The sequence below is a fragment of the Trachypithecus francoisi genome, unplaced genomic scaffold (assembly GCF_009764315.1).
Source record: "Trachypithecus francoisi isolate TF-2019V2 unplaced genomic scaffold, Tfra_2.0 Lachesis_group14, whole genome shotgun sequence".
Lineage (NCBI taxonomy): Eukaryota > Metazoa > Chordata > Mammalia > Primates > Cercopithecidae > Trachypithecus > Trachypithecus francoisi.
In genome coordinates this window covers 47,975,250-47,991,132 of record NW_022681459.1, presented here as the reverse complement: position 1 = coordinate 47,991,132, position 15,883 = coordinate 47,975,250, and the positions used below count along the sequence as shown (strand labels likewise).

Sequence of the window (15,883 nt, the reverse complement as noted above, 5' to 3'; positions counted from 1 at the left end):
GATATATCCCAATGGTCTTCGAATAGATTTCTTTTGCTCAAGTTAGCTTGAGTGAGTTCTAGTCCTGGTAACGAAATCATTGCTATCGAAGACAGAAGGCATACCCATCACAGCAAAGGCTCAGTTCGAATCCAAATCTTCAGCTGGTAATTCACCAAGAAGCAGCCCTGACTATTATTATGTTTTCTATTCCACTGCTCTGACCAGATCTGGGATATTTGCTTTAAGAAACCAGATGCTAAGTGCTTGTCCTATGTCTTAAAAAAAACTCTTTCCAAGGCCGGGCATGGTGGCTCATGCCTGTAATCCCAGCACTTTGGGAGGCTGAGGCAGGTGGATCACAAGAGGTCAGGAGATCGAGACCATCCTAGCTAACACGGTGAAACCCTGTCTCTACTAAAAATACAAAAAAATAGCTGGGCGAGGTGGCGGGCGCCTGTAGTCCCAGCTACTCAGGCGGCTGAGGCAGGAGAATGGCGTAAACCTGGGAGGTGGAGCTTGCAGTGAGCCAAGATCGCACCACTGTACTCCAGCCTGGGCAACAGAGCGAGACTCCATCTCAAAAAAAAACAAAAAACAAAACTCTTCCAAGGCTCTGCAGAACTCCTTTTTTTTTTTTTCCTAAGTAAAATCTGCTTTTTCAGAAATGATGTAACTCCTCTTCTGATTTTTTTTTTTAATAGACACAGGGTCTCACTCTGTTGCCCAGGCGGGAGCGCAGTGATGCAGTCATACTCACTGCAGCCTTGAACTCCTGAGTTCAAGTGATCTTCCCATCTCAGCCTCCCGAGTAGCTGAGACTACCAGTGTGTACTACCATGGCTGGCTAATTATTTGTGTATCTTGTAGAGATGGGGTCTCACTATGTTGCCCAGACTGGTCTCAAACTTGTGGCCTCAAGTGATCCTCCTGCCTCAGCCTCCCAAAGTGCTTCTCTGCTGATTTTAAATGTCATTTAACCCTGTGTCAATACCATCTTCTGCCTCAAGGACCCCACACTGGTGTCTCAGTAGCTGATTTCTCCCCTCCACGGAAAGAAAAACTATGTACATCTGAGGCTGCAGCTGGTATCCTACTTCTTTTAGAGCATCAACAGGTAAGTGTGGATTCATCCACACCCTCAGACCTGTGACCATAAGCTCACTGCACCCCGTGCTGTTCATCTGCAACTCCATTCGAAATCTGACAGCTGCCATCTTGGTCCAACTCCTCACAATATGGCCCCACCCTACCTCTATAACTTTATTTCTAAACATAAACTTCCTTTTCAGTCACTCTGATTCTTCAAACAGTCTTACTTGTGCCCCTGAGTCTTACAGCAATACCCCCAAATAAATAAATAAGCACAGCTTTTTCTTCCTCTGTGAAATTCTGTCCTTGGGGGAGGTAGTAAGAGTTCCTAAAGATCCTGATCCCGTAAGGCCAGGATCTATCACAGCAGTAGTTCCCTCCCGGTGGGAGTTCCTTCTCTGAAACTTAGTTTCTGGTGAGTTAATGTGATAAAGAGTCAAAAGAGGCTCTAGTAATTTCTCCCCTCCCTGTACATGTGTGTTGCTCCCACTTTAATAGATTCCCCACTTCTTCAATCGGGCCTTGCAACTTGCTTTGATCCATAGAATGTGGTAGACTTCTGAGTTCATGCCTTAAGAGGAATGGCAGCTTCTGCTACTTCTGTCTTGGAAGCCAGCCACTGTATAAGAAGTCCGAATACCCTGCTGTTGAGAGAAGTCACTGGATAGAGGTCTGAAGCCACCTTGAATGCCAGCAGAGCTCCCAGTTGCATGCAGGCACCTCACTGAGCCCAGGTGACAGTAGCAGAAGAACCACTCAGCTGAAACTCAAGTTGACCCAGAGAACTGGGAGAAATGATAAACTGTTGGTGCTTAAGTCACTAGGGCTGGGGATGGCTCATTACACAGCAATAAACAACTAGTACACATTACTTGGTAAAAGGTCAGTCCAAGTTCAAGAGGAATGATAACTGCTGTGTCCCTGGGAAGAAAAGCTCGTTTGTTGACTTGGACTTTTTTTTTCAGGGACACCACAAATATCCCAGGCAAGGAACCTCTTCCTGCTCTTTTATCCCTTGCATATTCCACTTGTCAACAAGCTCTGTCTTCTTCCTAAGTGCCTCTTGGACTTAATCCTTCCTGTCTTGTCTCACTGCTGCCATCACAGCCCAGGCCCTTATCCCCTGAGTTTAGAAATCTATACCCATCCTCTCTTCCCCAAACTTTCTTCCTTTGATCCATCCTGTAAATGACATTGGGCTTGCTTTTCTTCCTAAACTAGGGCTTTCAGCACATCAGTCCCATCTAATCAACTCTTGCTTTCCAGGTCTGACCTGGTTCCTTTTTGTCCACTCCTCTACTCAGGAAGCCTGGACCCCAACCCACATGCACATCAGTTCTGTGCTTCCTCCAAGCTTCTGTTCTGCTGTTCCCTGACCCATTCAGCCACCAGCCACCTTTCTTCCAAAAGGTCCTCTTGTCTTCAAAACTGAGTCCTCTTGTCTTCAAAAACTCACAACACTCTACCTCATAATTCAACACTTATTTATATAATTGGTGTGCTGGTCTGCAATTTTCTTTTAGGTTTATAACTCAGATTCCCAATTACATCATAAGATTGAGGGGCAATTTCTTCTTTATAGGCAAGTGCTGGTACAAAGATTTTCAGTAAAGTCATCCCTATCCATTTGAATGAGTTTTCATTTTTAAGTCCCTCGTGTGCTTTACACAACTGTGCTTTAGAACATTTGTATCTGTCACTGTACCAATATCCATTTGGTTCAGAAAGTCTGTATTTTTTTAATGGAAAATTAAATAATACCCACCGGAAAAAAACAAAAAATAACTGAGTACATGCCAGATCTGAAACCATAAAACTGCATTGCAGGAACAAACGTGAGAGCCAGGCAGAGTGGCTCACACCTGTAATCCTAGTATTCTGGGAGGCCAAGGTGGGAGGATTGCTAGAGCCCAGGAGTTTGAGATCAGCCTGGGGAGCATAGCAAGACTCCATCTCTAAAAAAGTAAAAATATTTGCCAGGCATAGTAGTGTGTGCCTGTTGTCCCAGCTACTTGGGACACTGAGGTGGGAGGATCGCTTGAGTCTGGGAGGTCAGGGCTACAGTGAGCCATGATCATGCCACTGCACTCCAGCCTGGGCAACAGAGCAAGACCCTGTCACAAACAAACAAACAAATGTGGGGTCTCTTGTGTTTGCTGAGTTCAGTGCTGCAGCAGGCCCCAGGGAACAGTTACTGCAGCAGCTGATGCCTGGTACTAAGACCTATGGTCAGTTAGATAAAAAAGGGATGGGCAGAAATAAAATGCAGGTTATGAATAACATATTCTAGGAATCAGATGACAGAAACATACTAACGGTAGTCCATTCCTTGGGGAAAGCATACCATCACAATACCTGCTGGTACTTTCATGTCTCCTGATATGTGCTAGGACTTAGGGTAGCATGCATTTTATTCATTTAATCTTCAAAAAAAACCCTGGAAGACACCGGTGAGGAAACCCAGGCACAACTGAGAGTCATTGTGCCTAAAGCTATTAAGCAGATAATGATTCAAACCTAACTGGGTGTGACCCAGACGTCCACATTCTTTCCATCTTTCCACCAGCTTGTGTTGTCTCTTATGGGAAGAAAGGAAGAGATAAGACTTCATGGCATCAAGAAAGAATTTTGTCTTTTGAGACAGGGTTTCACTCTCATCGCCCAGACTAAAGTGCAATGGCGCAATCTAGACTTACCACAACCTCCGCCTCCTGGGCTCAAGCGATTCTTCTGCCTTAGCCTCCTGAGTAGCTGGACTACAGGCACATGCCCACTATACCTGGCTAATTTGTGTAGTTTTGGTAGAGACGGGGTTTCACCACATTGCCCAGGCTGGTCTCAAACTCGTGGGCACAAGCAATCTGCCCAGATTAGCCTCCCAAAGTGCTGGGATTACAGGCATGAACCACCACACCCAGCCAAGAAAGAATACTTAGCAAGCATTAATACACTCTCCACTGTGCTAGGTGTGGGGAAGACTGTTGAAATACATGGCTCTTTTTAGTGGCTACCAGGGAAAGGCTTGAAGAGGTAAAGCTTCCATAAATTCCATCAGCACTCCTCCACAAATATAAGTACAAATCAAGTAAAACAAGGGTGCCTCTGATGCGAGCTCAGCCTCAACCTCCTGAGCTCAAGTGATCCTCCTGAGTAGCTGGGATCATAGGCACATGCTACAACACCTGGTGAATTTTTAAGTTTTCTGTAAAGACAGGGTCTCCCTATGTTGCCCAGGCTAGTCTTGAACTCCTTGGCTCTAGCGATCCTCCCACCTTAGTCTCCCAAAGTGCTGTGATTATAAGCATGAGCCACCTCACCTGGCCTATTAATGTTCATTTCAATGTTGCTTTGGCTATCAACAAAAATTGGAATTTTCATTTTAGCTGTAAAGCTGGTACACAGCCAGGTGTGGTGGCTCATGCCTGTAATCCCAGCACTTTGGGAAGCTGAGGCAGGCGAATCACAAGGTCAGAAGTTCAAGACCAGCCAGGACAACATGATAAACCCCCGTCTCTACTAAAAATACAAAAATTAGCTGGGTGTAGTCGTGGGCGCCTGTAATCCCAGCTACTAGGGAGGCTGAGGCAGGAGAATCTCTTGAAACCAGAAGGTAGAGGTTGCAGTGAGCTGAGATCACACCACTGCACTCCAGCCTGGGCAACAAGAGCAAAACTGTGTCTCAAAAAAAAAAAAAAAAAGTAGGCCGGGTGCGGTGGCTCACACCTGTAATCCCAGCACTTTGGGAGGCTGAGGCGGGCAGATCACAAGGTCAGGAGATCAAGACCGTCCTGGCCAACATGGTGAAACCCCATCTCTACTTAAAAAAAATACAAAAAAAATCAGCTGGGTGTGGTGGCGGGCACCTGTAGTCCCAGCTACTCAGGAGGTTCAGGCAGGAGAATGGTGCAAACCCGAGAGGCGGAGCTTGCAGTGAGCCGAGATCGCGCCACTGCACCTCCAGCCTGGGCGGCAGAGCGAGACTCAGTCTGAAAAAAAAAAAAAAGTATAAATGGTACACAGGGATGCGTCATTTTAGAGAAGGTGAACTTCAGCCCACAGCAGTGAAGACATGGTATTGGGGGATAACCTAAGGCCCAGACAAAGCTGCTGATGAACTGTTTTGTGCAGTAGGTCCAACCCCAGGGGAGCCCTTTCCTAGCTGAGAACAGCTGGTCTGGGAACACCCACAGAGATAGCCCAGCATACTGCAGAGTGGCTCTGCTGAGTAGCAAATGCTTCCCGGATCCCATCTCAGCCTGCTTTACTCCTGGGGCTTGGGATTTCCCAAAGCCAAAGAAGAAAAGAAAATGACTTAGAGCTAACAGCATGAACTGCAGACCCTTTGTCGCCACTGAGTTAATCCTTTGGTTTCCACAATGTCACAAAAGCAATCTTAATAATTCCCCATACTATCAGAATTTCAAACTTTAATTTCCAAACAATTCACAAAGAAAATTCTGAAGAATGACCTCAACAGTAGCCCAAATCCATCCCAGAGCCCCCGTTTTCAAGGAAATAAAGGAAATAGGACTGTTCTCAAGTGCTAGAAGGAAAAGGCACTGGTCTTGCTATCAGGAATCCTAGTCAAAAATCCTGTTTGACTCAGACTGTAATCCTCATCAAATCACTTAACTATCTAGGCTCAATTTTCTTATCTGAGAAATGGAGGCGGGAGAGTAGACATGCCATCTGCTTCATGGGATTGTTGAAAAGGTTAAACAAGATAATGTGTTGGGAGGCCGAGTCAGTCGGATCACGAGGTCAGGAGATTGAGACCATCTTGGCTAACAAGGTGAAACCCCATCTCTATTAAAAACACACACAAAAAATTAGCTGGGCATGGTGGCGGGTACCTGGAGTCCCAGCTACTTGGGAGTCTGAGGCAGGAGAATGGCGTGAACCCGGGAGGTGGAGCTTGCAGTGAGCCGAGATCACACCACTGCACTCCAGCCTGGGTGACAGAGCCAGACTCTGTTTCAAAAAAAAAAAAAGAGAGATAATGTGAATGAATATAAGTGCTTTTTGTACATAGTAGGCACTCAGCAATAGCTGAAACATACTAGAAAGCAGTGCTGACATTAAAACAGAGAAAGTGCTGACAGAAACAAAACATTTTCTATAACTGAGAAACTGCCTTGACCACCACTGCCGCAGCGCCCTTGGCTTTTTACTCAAACTGTAACACAGTTTTAAAAACTCTTATCAGGGATAATAGGAAGCTTTCACATCCTATTTTTTGGGCTGACTTTTGTAAGGCAAATACTAACATCTGAAATCTACTTTAAATCTATTTTTAACAAGTCCAGGTATTAGTTAGTTAAAAGAAAGCTGAGCTGGTGAGGTCACCAGCTGAGATGGACCTAAGGTTCCACATGTATTGCAGAGGTGCGACTGCTGGCATCCTCTTAGGGCTGATCTGTGTGAATGATACAATCACTAAAGAACTTATCATAGGTTAAAAGTGGAAAATCTTGACCCAAATCCCTAATACAGAGGTTTAAGGAACTATGGAGAAATGTCTCCTTCAGACACTCAGCCCTCACCTCAGCTTCATCACCATCTTCCTGGATCACGTTCAGGCTTCATGCCCAGACCGTAAGACCTGACATCATCCAGCCCTGTCTACTTCTCAGACCTCATCTCCTGCCCCCTTCTTCTTAAAATTTATGTTTCAGCAACACCAACTTGCTTGGAATTCATCAGTGCGTGTGTGTGTGTATGTGTGTGTGTGTGTGTGCATGTGCACGCACATGCATGGATGCAAACTGTTCCCTTTGCCTCCAATGCCCTCACTACCCCCACCCCACCCAGCCCTAACATCTAGAACCTTGCTCCTTGAAGTGTAGTCCTGCAGCTCTGGCATCCCAGAAACTTGTTAGAAATGTACAGGCCTGTTCTAGACCTACTGGTAAGAATCTGTATTTTATGGCATGAACCCGGGAGGCGGAGCTTGCAGTGAGCCCAGATCGCGCCACTGCACTCTAGCCTGGGAGACAAAGCTAGACTCCATCTCAAAAAAAAAAAAAAAAAAAATCTGTATTTTAATAAGATGCCAGGTCGGCCGGGCGCAGTGGCTCAAGCCTTTAATCCCAGCACTTTGGGAGGCCGAGACAGGCGGATCACTAGGTCAGGAGATCGAGACCATCCTGGCTAACACGGTGAAACCCCGTCTCTACTAAAAAATACAAAAAACTAGCCGGGCGAGGTGGCGGGTGCCTGTAGTCCCAGCTACTCAGGAGGCTGAGGCAGGAGAATGGCGTAAACCCAGGAGGCAGAGCTTGCAGTGAGCTGAGATCTGGCCACTGCACTCCAGCCTGGGTGACAGAGTGAGACTCCGTCTCAAAAAAAAAAAAAAAAAAAAAGATGCCAGGTGACTGGATGTACTTTAAAGTAGAGAAGACCTAAACTAAGACCCCACTCTTTCCAGAAGCCCTCTTCAACAGACAATAGCACTTGCCTCCCTACCATGCCAAACAGATGGCCCTCCTGGGTGCTCCCAACCTTTTGCTCACCTCACTTATTATAGAGTATTTTGCATATGCTTATCTGTTTATGTGTCTGTCTTCGGTCTCAGACTGAGGATTCCCCACAGGCTGCAGAACACACTATCCTTGTGACCCCATTTTGCACAAGGTCTGACAGATGGTCAGAGCTTAAGAAATGTCATTTGACACAACTAATAACTTCGAAATATGTCTAAAGCTCTTGTGATTTTATTTTTTGAGATGGAGTCTCGCTCTGTCACCCAGGCTGTAGTGCAATGGCGCCATCTCAGCTCACTGCAACCGCTGCCTCCCAGGTTCAAGTGATTCTCCTGCCTCAGCCTCCCGAGTAGCTGGGACTACAGACGTGCACCACCACGCCTGGTTTATTTTTGTATTTTTAGTGGAGATGGGGTTTCGCCATGTTGGCCAGGCTGGTTTTGAACTCCTGACCTCAGGTGATCTGCCCACCTTGGCCTCCCAAAGTGCTGGGATTACAGGCATGAGCCACTGCACCCAGCCAAGTTCTTGTGATTTTTAAACTTTATTTACTAACTTTCACCTCAATAATTAATAGTTTTAATAACTTTAAATAACTAATAGTTTTAACAAGTTTAATAACTAAAACTTTAATAACTAACTTTAACAATGATGTCAGATACCTGTGGGCTATGTGTAAAAGTATTACAATTGGCTGGGCGCGGTGGCTCATTCCTGTAATCCCAGCAATTTGGGAGGCCAAGGCAGGAGGATTGCTGAGCCCATGAGTACCAGACCGGCTAGGGGAACATGGCAAAACCCTGTCTCTACAAAAAATACACAAATTATCCAGCTGTGATGGCATGTGCCTGTAGGCCTAGCTACTCAGGAGGCTGAGGTGGGAAGACTGCTAGAGCCTAAGAGGTAGAGGCTGCAATGAGCCAAGATTTCACCACTTCTCTCCAACCTATGTGACAGGGCAAGACTCTGTCTAAAAAAAGAAAAAAAAAAAAAGTACTACAATTTAGGTTAATCATGTTACATATTTGAATCTAGATACTCAGAATGCTGTGTTTATGTACTCTTTAAAATATTATAAAAATAATTTTAAATTTTATCTTTTTATTATGCAAAGTTTCAAACATACACAAAAGTGGGAAAGAATAATGAACCCATCACCCAGCATCGACGAATATCCACTTTTTTAAAACCATTCTTGTTTCATCTGTTTCCCTCACCCCCACCTAGTCACTCTTTGGGGGGCTGGATTGTTTTAAAACAAATCCCAAATATTATATCATTTCAACCACAAATATTTCAGTATCTGTAATTTTAAAGGACTTAACCACCATGCCATTATCGTAGCTAATAAAATTGACAGTAATTCCTTAATATAATCTAATACTCGTCTGTATTCAAATGTCCCTAATTAAAAGATGAATTTTTATGGCTGGATTTGTAGAAATTGGGGGAATGTTTTTCAGCAAACAAGATAGCTCTCAATAGTCAAACCAACAGGCCTTAGAGATCTAAAGTGTGGGATCTAGAGACATGTTAAACCCGATGGCGTTGGAATTTGCTTTTGAAGTCTGAATTTCTCCTGGCTGCAATAAGAACTTAGGGTTTCTGAGAAACATACTGGCAGAAGCAGTTTCAGGGGCAAATCCAATTACCTCTGAGTTGTTCTTTTAACGGTAAGTTCTGTTCCATGCTCTGCAGGTCAAGAGCAGTTCAGATTTCTCTCTGCTCCCATTTGAGTCGTACTTCAGGTCTGCCTCCTGCTTGTTGTAGCTCTATACATAACACACCAAGGGGCAGAGATCTGGTTTCCACACAATGGCCCACCATTCAGCCAGATTCTGCTTTGTCCCTAAATATTCATTCTCCCTGGCTCCTGCTGGGTCTGTTATATTCAGATATGAACTTTCCAGGAATCTGATCATGTCACAGTCCTTTTTCTGTATGACAAGTTCAATGCTAATCATGAATAGCAGGCTTCATGCAGAGGTTTAGTATTATTCATGAAAATTGTGACTCCACATCCAGAAATAGAGTAAAAGTGGCCTAAAATAGGCAGGTTGTATCTCTGTTAAATAAGCCAGGCAATTACCAACGTCTCTTGCTACAAACTACACAAGAGATTTTGCTCAACTATGTTAATCAGACACACTAGAAGCACAATATGCTGCCAGACTCTATGTCTGAGGTCTGGCCTGATGGGAAGCCCTGGTCCCCACAGGGTAAACTGAAGGGTTTTCCAAAGAACCAAAGCCAGACACCACCCACCCTCTATCCCCAGAAATCAGGTACTATAGAGCTCTCATTCCCAACTTCTACAAATCTCTCTGCCCAGACCAACTCAAGGCTAGCTTTAGAGATTTTAGAGGGTTATCAAGGGGCCACAGAAAAATTGAAATAATATTTAATTTTCCTTTTTTGGAACAGTAAAACATATCCGGTAAATATTACAAATTAGACACATACTAAGTGGTTTATAGCATTTTGTTATAATTATCTCTTCTGGAACCTGGTTTCAATGACCACATGAATCAGCTCCTATTGGCCCAGATTATATTTTAGAAATACAAGTCGAAGATTATCTTTCCAAATAAAAGTGCCCAGATTGAAACCCCCTCTTTACCACTCCCAAGAGAATGACACAGGCTGGTACTAAAAGACTATCTTTGTGTTGAACAAATGGACCGAGGAAAATCTGCTTTCCTCTCCCTCTGCCTCTTTCTTCTTTACCTAACTAGAGGCAAATGAGATGTTTTTCATTTTAAAAATTTGATTAAGCAGACTGAGCAAAAGCCCATTCTTCTGGTCTTTACTGTTTTCTCAATTTGGGGACTGGAAGAAGGCACACTCAGGTTGGAAGGATAGTGAAGCTAAGCCTGAACTGCCAGGCAGTTGACATATGGGTGTTTAAATTACAAAAGGTGAGCACTAAGTCTGGTCGGGGGCTGCCTTTCCCCCTGAAGGCCTCAGAATTCAGATTCCAGGTACCAGTGAAAGGGTACCCAGGTCCCATACACAAGCCTCCTCACCTGAGAGGTGAGAAAGATGGCAAGGCAAAGAGTAGGTTTAAATAATAAGAAAAAAAATAACCCAGATAGAATGTTATGAATGTACTGTCTTTTTCTTCAGCTCTAGGCACTGAGCTCTTTTGGCATATTTTAAAATACATTAGATATACTACATTAATAGACTCCTTATAGAACCAGATCTTGCTTTAGTTTCTGTGGTTCAAACCTTCTGCAAGAGCTTTCTACACACAGTATTTTCTCTACCTTGTTTAAAAGTATAGTCATGTATCTCTTAGGCAAGGATTCGTTCTGAGAACTGCATTGTCATATAATTTTGTTGTTGTGTGACCATAATAGAGTGCACTTGCACAAACTGAGATGGGATAGCCTACTACACACCTAGTCTATAATGGGATAGCCTGTCATTCCTAGGCTACAAATCTGAACAGCATGTTACTGTACTGAATACTGTAGGCAACTGTAACATAATGGTAAGTACTTATGTATCTAAGCATATCTAAACATAGAAAAGGTACAGTAAAAATACTGTATACAAGATAAAAATTCGTTTACCTGTATCATGGCACTTGCCATGAACGGAGCCTGCAGGACTGCAAGTTGCTCTGGGTGAGTCAGTGAGTGAGTGGTGAGTGAATGTGAAGGCCTAGGACATTGCTGTACATTACTGTAGACTTTATAAACACTGAACATTTAGGCTACACTAAATTCATTAAAAATTATTTTTCTTGAATAATAAATTAACCTTAGCTTACTGTAACTTTTTTACTTTATAAACTTTTTAATTACTTTAGCATTTTGACTATTTCATAATAACACTTAGCTTACAACACACATTGTATAGCTGTATACAAATATTTTCTTCCTTTCTTTATATCCTTCTTTTTTTTTTTTGGAAACAGACTCTTGTGTTGGCCAGACTGGAGTGCAGTGGCATGATCTCGGCTCAATGCAATCTTTGCCTCCCAGGTTCAAGTGATTCTTGTTGCTCAGCCTCCCAAGTACCTGGGATTACAGGTGCATGCCACCAAACCTGTCTAATTTTTGTGTTTTTAGTAGAGATGGGGTTTTACTATGTTGGCCAAGCTGGTCTGGAACTCCTGGTTTCAAGTGATCTACCCACTTCAGCCTCCCAAAGTGCTGGGATTACAGGTGTGAGCCAACATGCCCAGCCTTTATACCCTTCTTCTACAAGCTTTTTTCTATTATATTTTTTAAATGTTTTACTTTCGTTTACTTTTTAAACTTTTTTGTTAAAAACTAAGACACAAACACACACAATAACCTAGGCCACACAAGGTCAGGATCATCAGTATCACTGTCTTCCACCTGCACATTTTGTCCCACTGGAAGGGAGCAATAACACACATGGAGCTGTCATCTCCTGTGAAAACAATGCCTTCTTCTGGAATACCTCCTGAAGGACCTGCCTGAGGCTGTTTCACAGTTAACTACTTTTTTAATAAGTAGAAAGAATATACTCTAAAATAACAGTAAAAATACAGTATAGTAAATACATAAACCAGTAACATAGTTGTTTACTATCATTATCAAGTATTATGTACTATACATAATTGTATATGTTATACTTCTGTGTGACTGGAAGTACAGTGGGTTTATTTATACCAGCATCACCACAAACGCATGAGTAACGTGTTGCACTACAACATCAGTAGGCAACAGAAATTTTTCAGCTCCATTATAATCTTTATACACATATATAAAGACTAGTCCATGCCTGTAATCCCAGCCCTTTGGGAGGTCAAGGCGGCGGATCACCTGAGGTCAGGAGTTCAAGACCAGCCTGACCACATGGAGAAACCCCGTCCCTACTAAAAATACAAAATTAGCCAGGTGTGGCGGCACATGCCTGTAATCCCAGCTACTTGGGAGGCTGAGGCAGGAGAATCACTTGAACCCAGGAGGTGGAGGTTGCAGTGAGCCGAGATGGTGCCACTGCACTCTAGCCTGGGTGACAGAGTGAGATTCTGTCTCAAAAAAAAAAAAAAAAAAAAAGATTAGTCAAGTGCAGTAGTGAGAAGGGAAGAAAGAAGGAAGAAAGAAGAGTAGAAAAAGAAGTGTGACCTGTAACTGACTGAACAATCAGTTTAAATACTCCATATGGGACCACCATTGTATACGTGGTCTGTTTTGCGTGGTGCATGACTGTATCTTTTTAAGATTCCTCCTATGCCATACACTCCCGAAGGTCAGCATATCCTATTGTCTTTGTAGTTTGCATATAATAAACAGTGAATACAAGTGCCAGGTGTGGTGGCTTACACCTGTAATCCCAGCACTTTGGATCATGAAGTCAGGAGATCAAGACCATCCTGGCCAACATGGTGAAATACAAAAATTATCTGGGCATGATGACATACGCCTGTAGTTCCAGCTACTGAGGAAGCTGAGGCAGGAGAATCGCTTGAACCCAGGAGGAGGAGGTTGCAGTGAGCTGAGATCGCACCACAGCACTCCAGTCTGGAGACACAGCAAGACTCTGTCTCAAAAAAAAAAAACAAAAAACAAAAAAAAAACAGGGAATAAATGGATGAAACAGTTAGAAAACAGGCATTTTAGTAAAAGGCTGAAGAAACTGGGTTGTGAGTTACTATTGTAAACAGTAGAACATGTTAGGCTAATGAGGGTAAAAGAACTACCACATCAGCTTTGTATGGTATTTAACAAGGTATTTACCAAATATCACTTCTGGGGACCTATTCAAATCCAAATAATAAGTAGTGCCATCACTGAGTTTCACTATGTATAAAGATGTTCATTCCAAAAAGTACAAGATACTTTTTCCCCTAGCCTGCTTCTGAGCGGCTGCCCTCTCTATCCCTGAAAGAATCAGAAATTAACCAAAAGTAGGAATTCTCATGGGGCTTACCCATCAAGGGAATACCTTTAGAATGAGGTGCCAAGGAAATCAGCATTCCTATTCCTGGCTTTTCCTTTCACATGCTCCATGAAATCCACCAGCCTAACTACCTGACTCTGGCAGGGGCTTCCCCTCCGCACTCTTAGTGTTCACAGTCCTGTAAACCATCACATTGGGTATTACAGTCTTACTCTGGCAAGCAGGTATCTCACAGTACTTCCAGTAGACACCATCCTCGTGCTCTGCCACATAGCACCAGGGGCTCACGTCTCCATCTGGGTTTCTGTTGGGGAAAAGGACAAAACTGATGACTTCTGATGTTTTAATTCAGCTGGTTCATTGCTTTTCAGTTTTACAGAAAAGGAAATGCTTTAGCTTCTGTATTCTCTCTAATAGTTGGTCTGTATCTCAGTGCCGTCTCTCATCAAAAGGGAAAAAATGGTAATATTACAAGAACAAATATGTCTGCTCTGACATATACTTCAGAGTTTGGGGGGAAGTGAGCAAAGGTAATATATGTTTAGGCAAATTCACTGTAGTATAACTAGGACAAATGGCCACTGCACACATCATGCCAAATAGCACTGGCACCTTGAATGTGAACGTGGAGATTCCGAGGCTGAGTGAGCATAGGGGCTCTCAGCGCTGCTGATGAATATGCGAACTGACACAAATGGTCAGAGCAGCAATTTGGGAATTAGAGCCAAAGGACCTAGAAATATGCAAGCCCTCCACTTGGCAATTTCCTCTTTAGGAATTTATTCTAAGGAAATCTTATCTATAAAGATGTTCAACAAAACACTTTTTTTTTTTTTTTTTTTTTTGAGACGGAGTCTCGCTCGTCGCCCAGGCTGGAGTGCAGTGGCTGGATCTCAGCTCACTGCAAGCTCCGCCTCCCGGGTTTACGCCATTCTCCTGCCTCAGCTTCCGGAGTAGCTGGGACTACAGGCACCAGCCACCTCGCCCGGCTAATTTTTTGTATTTTTTAGTAGAGACGGGGTTTCACCGTATTAGCCAGGATGGTCTCGAACTCCTGACCTCGTGATCCGCCCGTCTCGGTCTCCCAAAGTGCTGGGATTAAAGGCTTGAGCCACCGCGCCCGGCCAACAAAACACTTTTATAATATAAAAAAAAAGGTGGAAATAGCAAATATCCAACAATAAAGGACTGGTTAAATAAATTGTATATCCACAGAAGGGAATATGTGGTATAGAAACCAGTCTTATTAATTTGCAAATGTATTCACAATGCCTTATGAGGCTTTTTTTTTTGAGACGGACTCTCACTCTGTCACCCGGGCTGGAGTGCAGTGGCGTGATCTTGGTTCACTACAACCTCCAGCTCCCAGGCTCAAGCGATTCTCCTGCTTCACGCCTCTCAAGTAGCTGGGACTACAGGTGCCTGCCACCATGCCTAGCTAATTTTTGTTTTTTTTGTTTTTAGTAGAGGTGGGGTTTCACCATGTTGGCCAGTCTGGTCTCCAACTCCTGACCTCAAGTGATCCGCCCATCTCGGCCTCCCAAAGTGCTGAGATTACAGGCGTGAGCCACCATGCCCAGCCTTTTTAGATGTGTTTTTAAAGAGGCAGTTATAAAACCCAATAGATGACATAATCCCATGTTTTGAAAAGACTTATTTAGGAAAGAATGTACACCAAACTCTTATAAAGTATCTCTAGACACTGGAACTATTGGTGATTTCAACTTTTTTCTTTTCTGGTTTTATTTTATTTCCTCTATATTGAATACTCCAATGGTGTAATTTTTAAACAGTAAAATAAAATTATCTTAATAAAGACTCCACTGGGCTGGGTGCAACAAGAGCGAAACTCTTGTCTCAAAAATTAAAAAATAAAAATAAAAATAAAATAAAGACTCCACTGACAAGCTTTCACCAGGATCAGGCTCACATTTGCTAGAAATGGGTGCCATTCCTTCCTCAAAATGCTGACTCCTCAGAGAATACTGAAGAAAACTGCGTCAGAGTCTCAGCTAGAACTTGTGATCCTGTCATGAGGTACCAACTTCTGATATGGAGATAATATTTTTAAAGATCTATTTTACATTTCTAAATGAGAATGGCCTGGAGTAAATATGCTTTAAGGTCTTTCCAACTCATAGGTGGCATAACAATAACAAGCAACACTACTGAAGCAGATAAATAAAACGGCAGGGACTACTGGACACACAGAAAAGCCTTGCCTCTCTTCACTGCTTTCCAAGCCCCTTTTATTTAGACTCAGAACACTGGAAAGCTGACACTCCGGTTAGGCCGGAAATGGGCATAAAGATCCTGCAACAGGAGCTGGGAGTAACCCCTATCAGGCCAGAGTGGACTAAGCCTGTCGTGTAGCCTAGAAGATAAGCTTTCCCAAAGTACAAAGCGTCCTTTTGTTTCTTGTGCCCAAAGGCAGGTGCCAGCACCAA

The 15,883-nt window shown here is 43.4% G+C and overlaps 1 protein-coding gene across 2 annotated transcripts in view; it reads right to left on the bottom strand.

The window, feature by feature from the left end:
- The window catches only part of KREMEN1 (kringle containing transmembrane protein 1), a 71,467-nt gene that overhangs the window by 30,940 nt on the left and 24,644 nt on the right, over positions 1 to 15,883 (bottom strand). For both annotated transcript variants that reach the window (XM_033233117.1, XM_033233118.1), the window contains exon 3: positions 13,649 to 13,740. In XM_033233117.1, the coding sequence (XP_033089008.1) occupies positions 13,649 to 13,740 (92 nt within the window). The remainder of the gene's footprint in view (positions 1 to 13,648; positions 13,741 to 15,883) is intronic.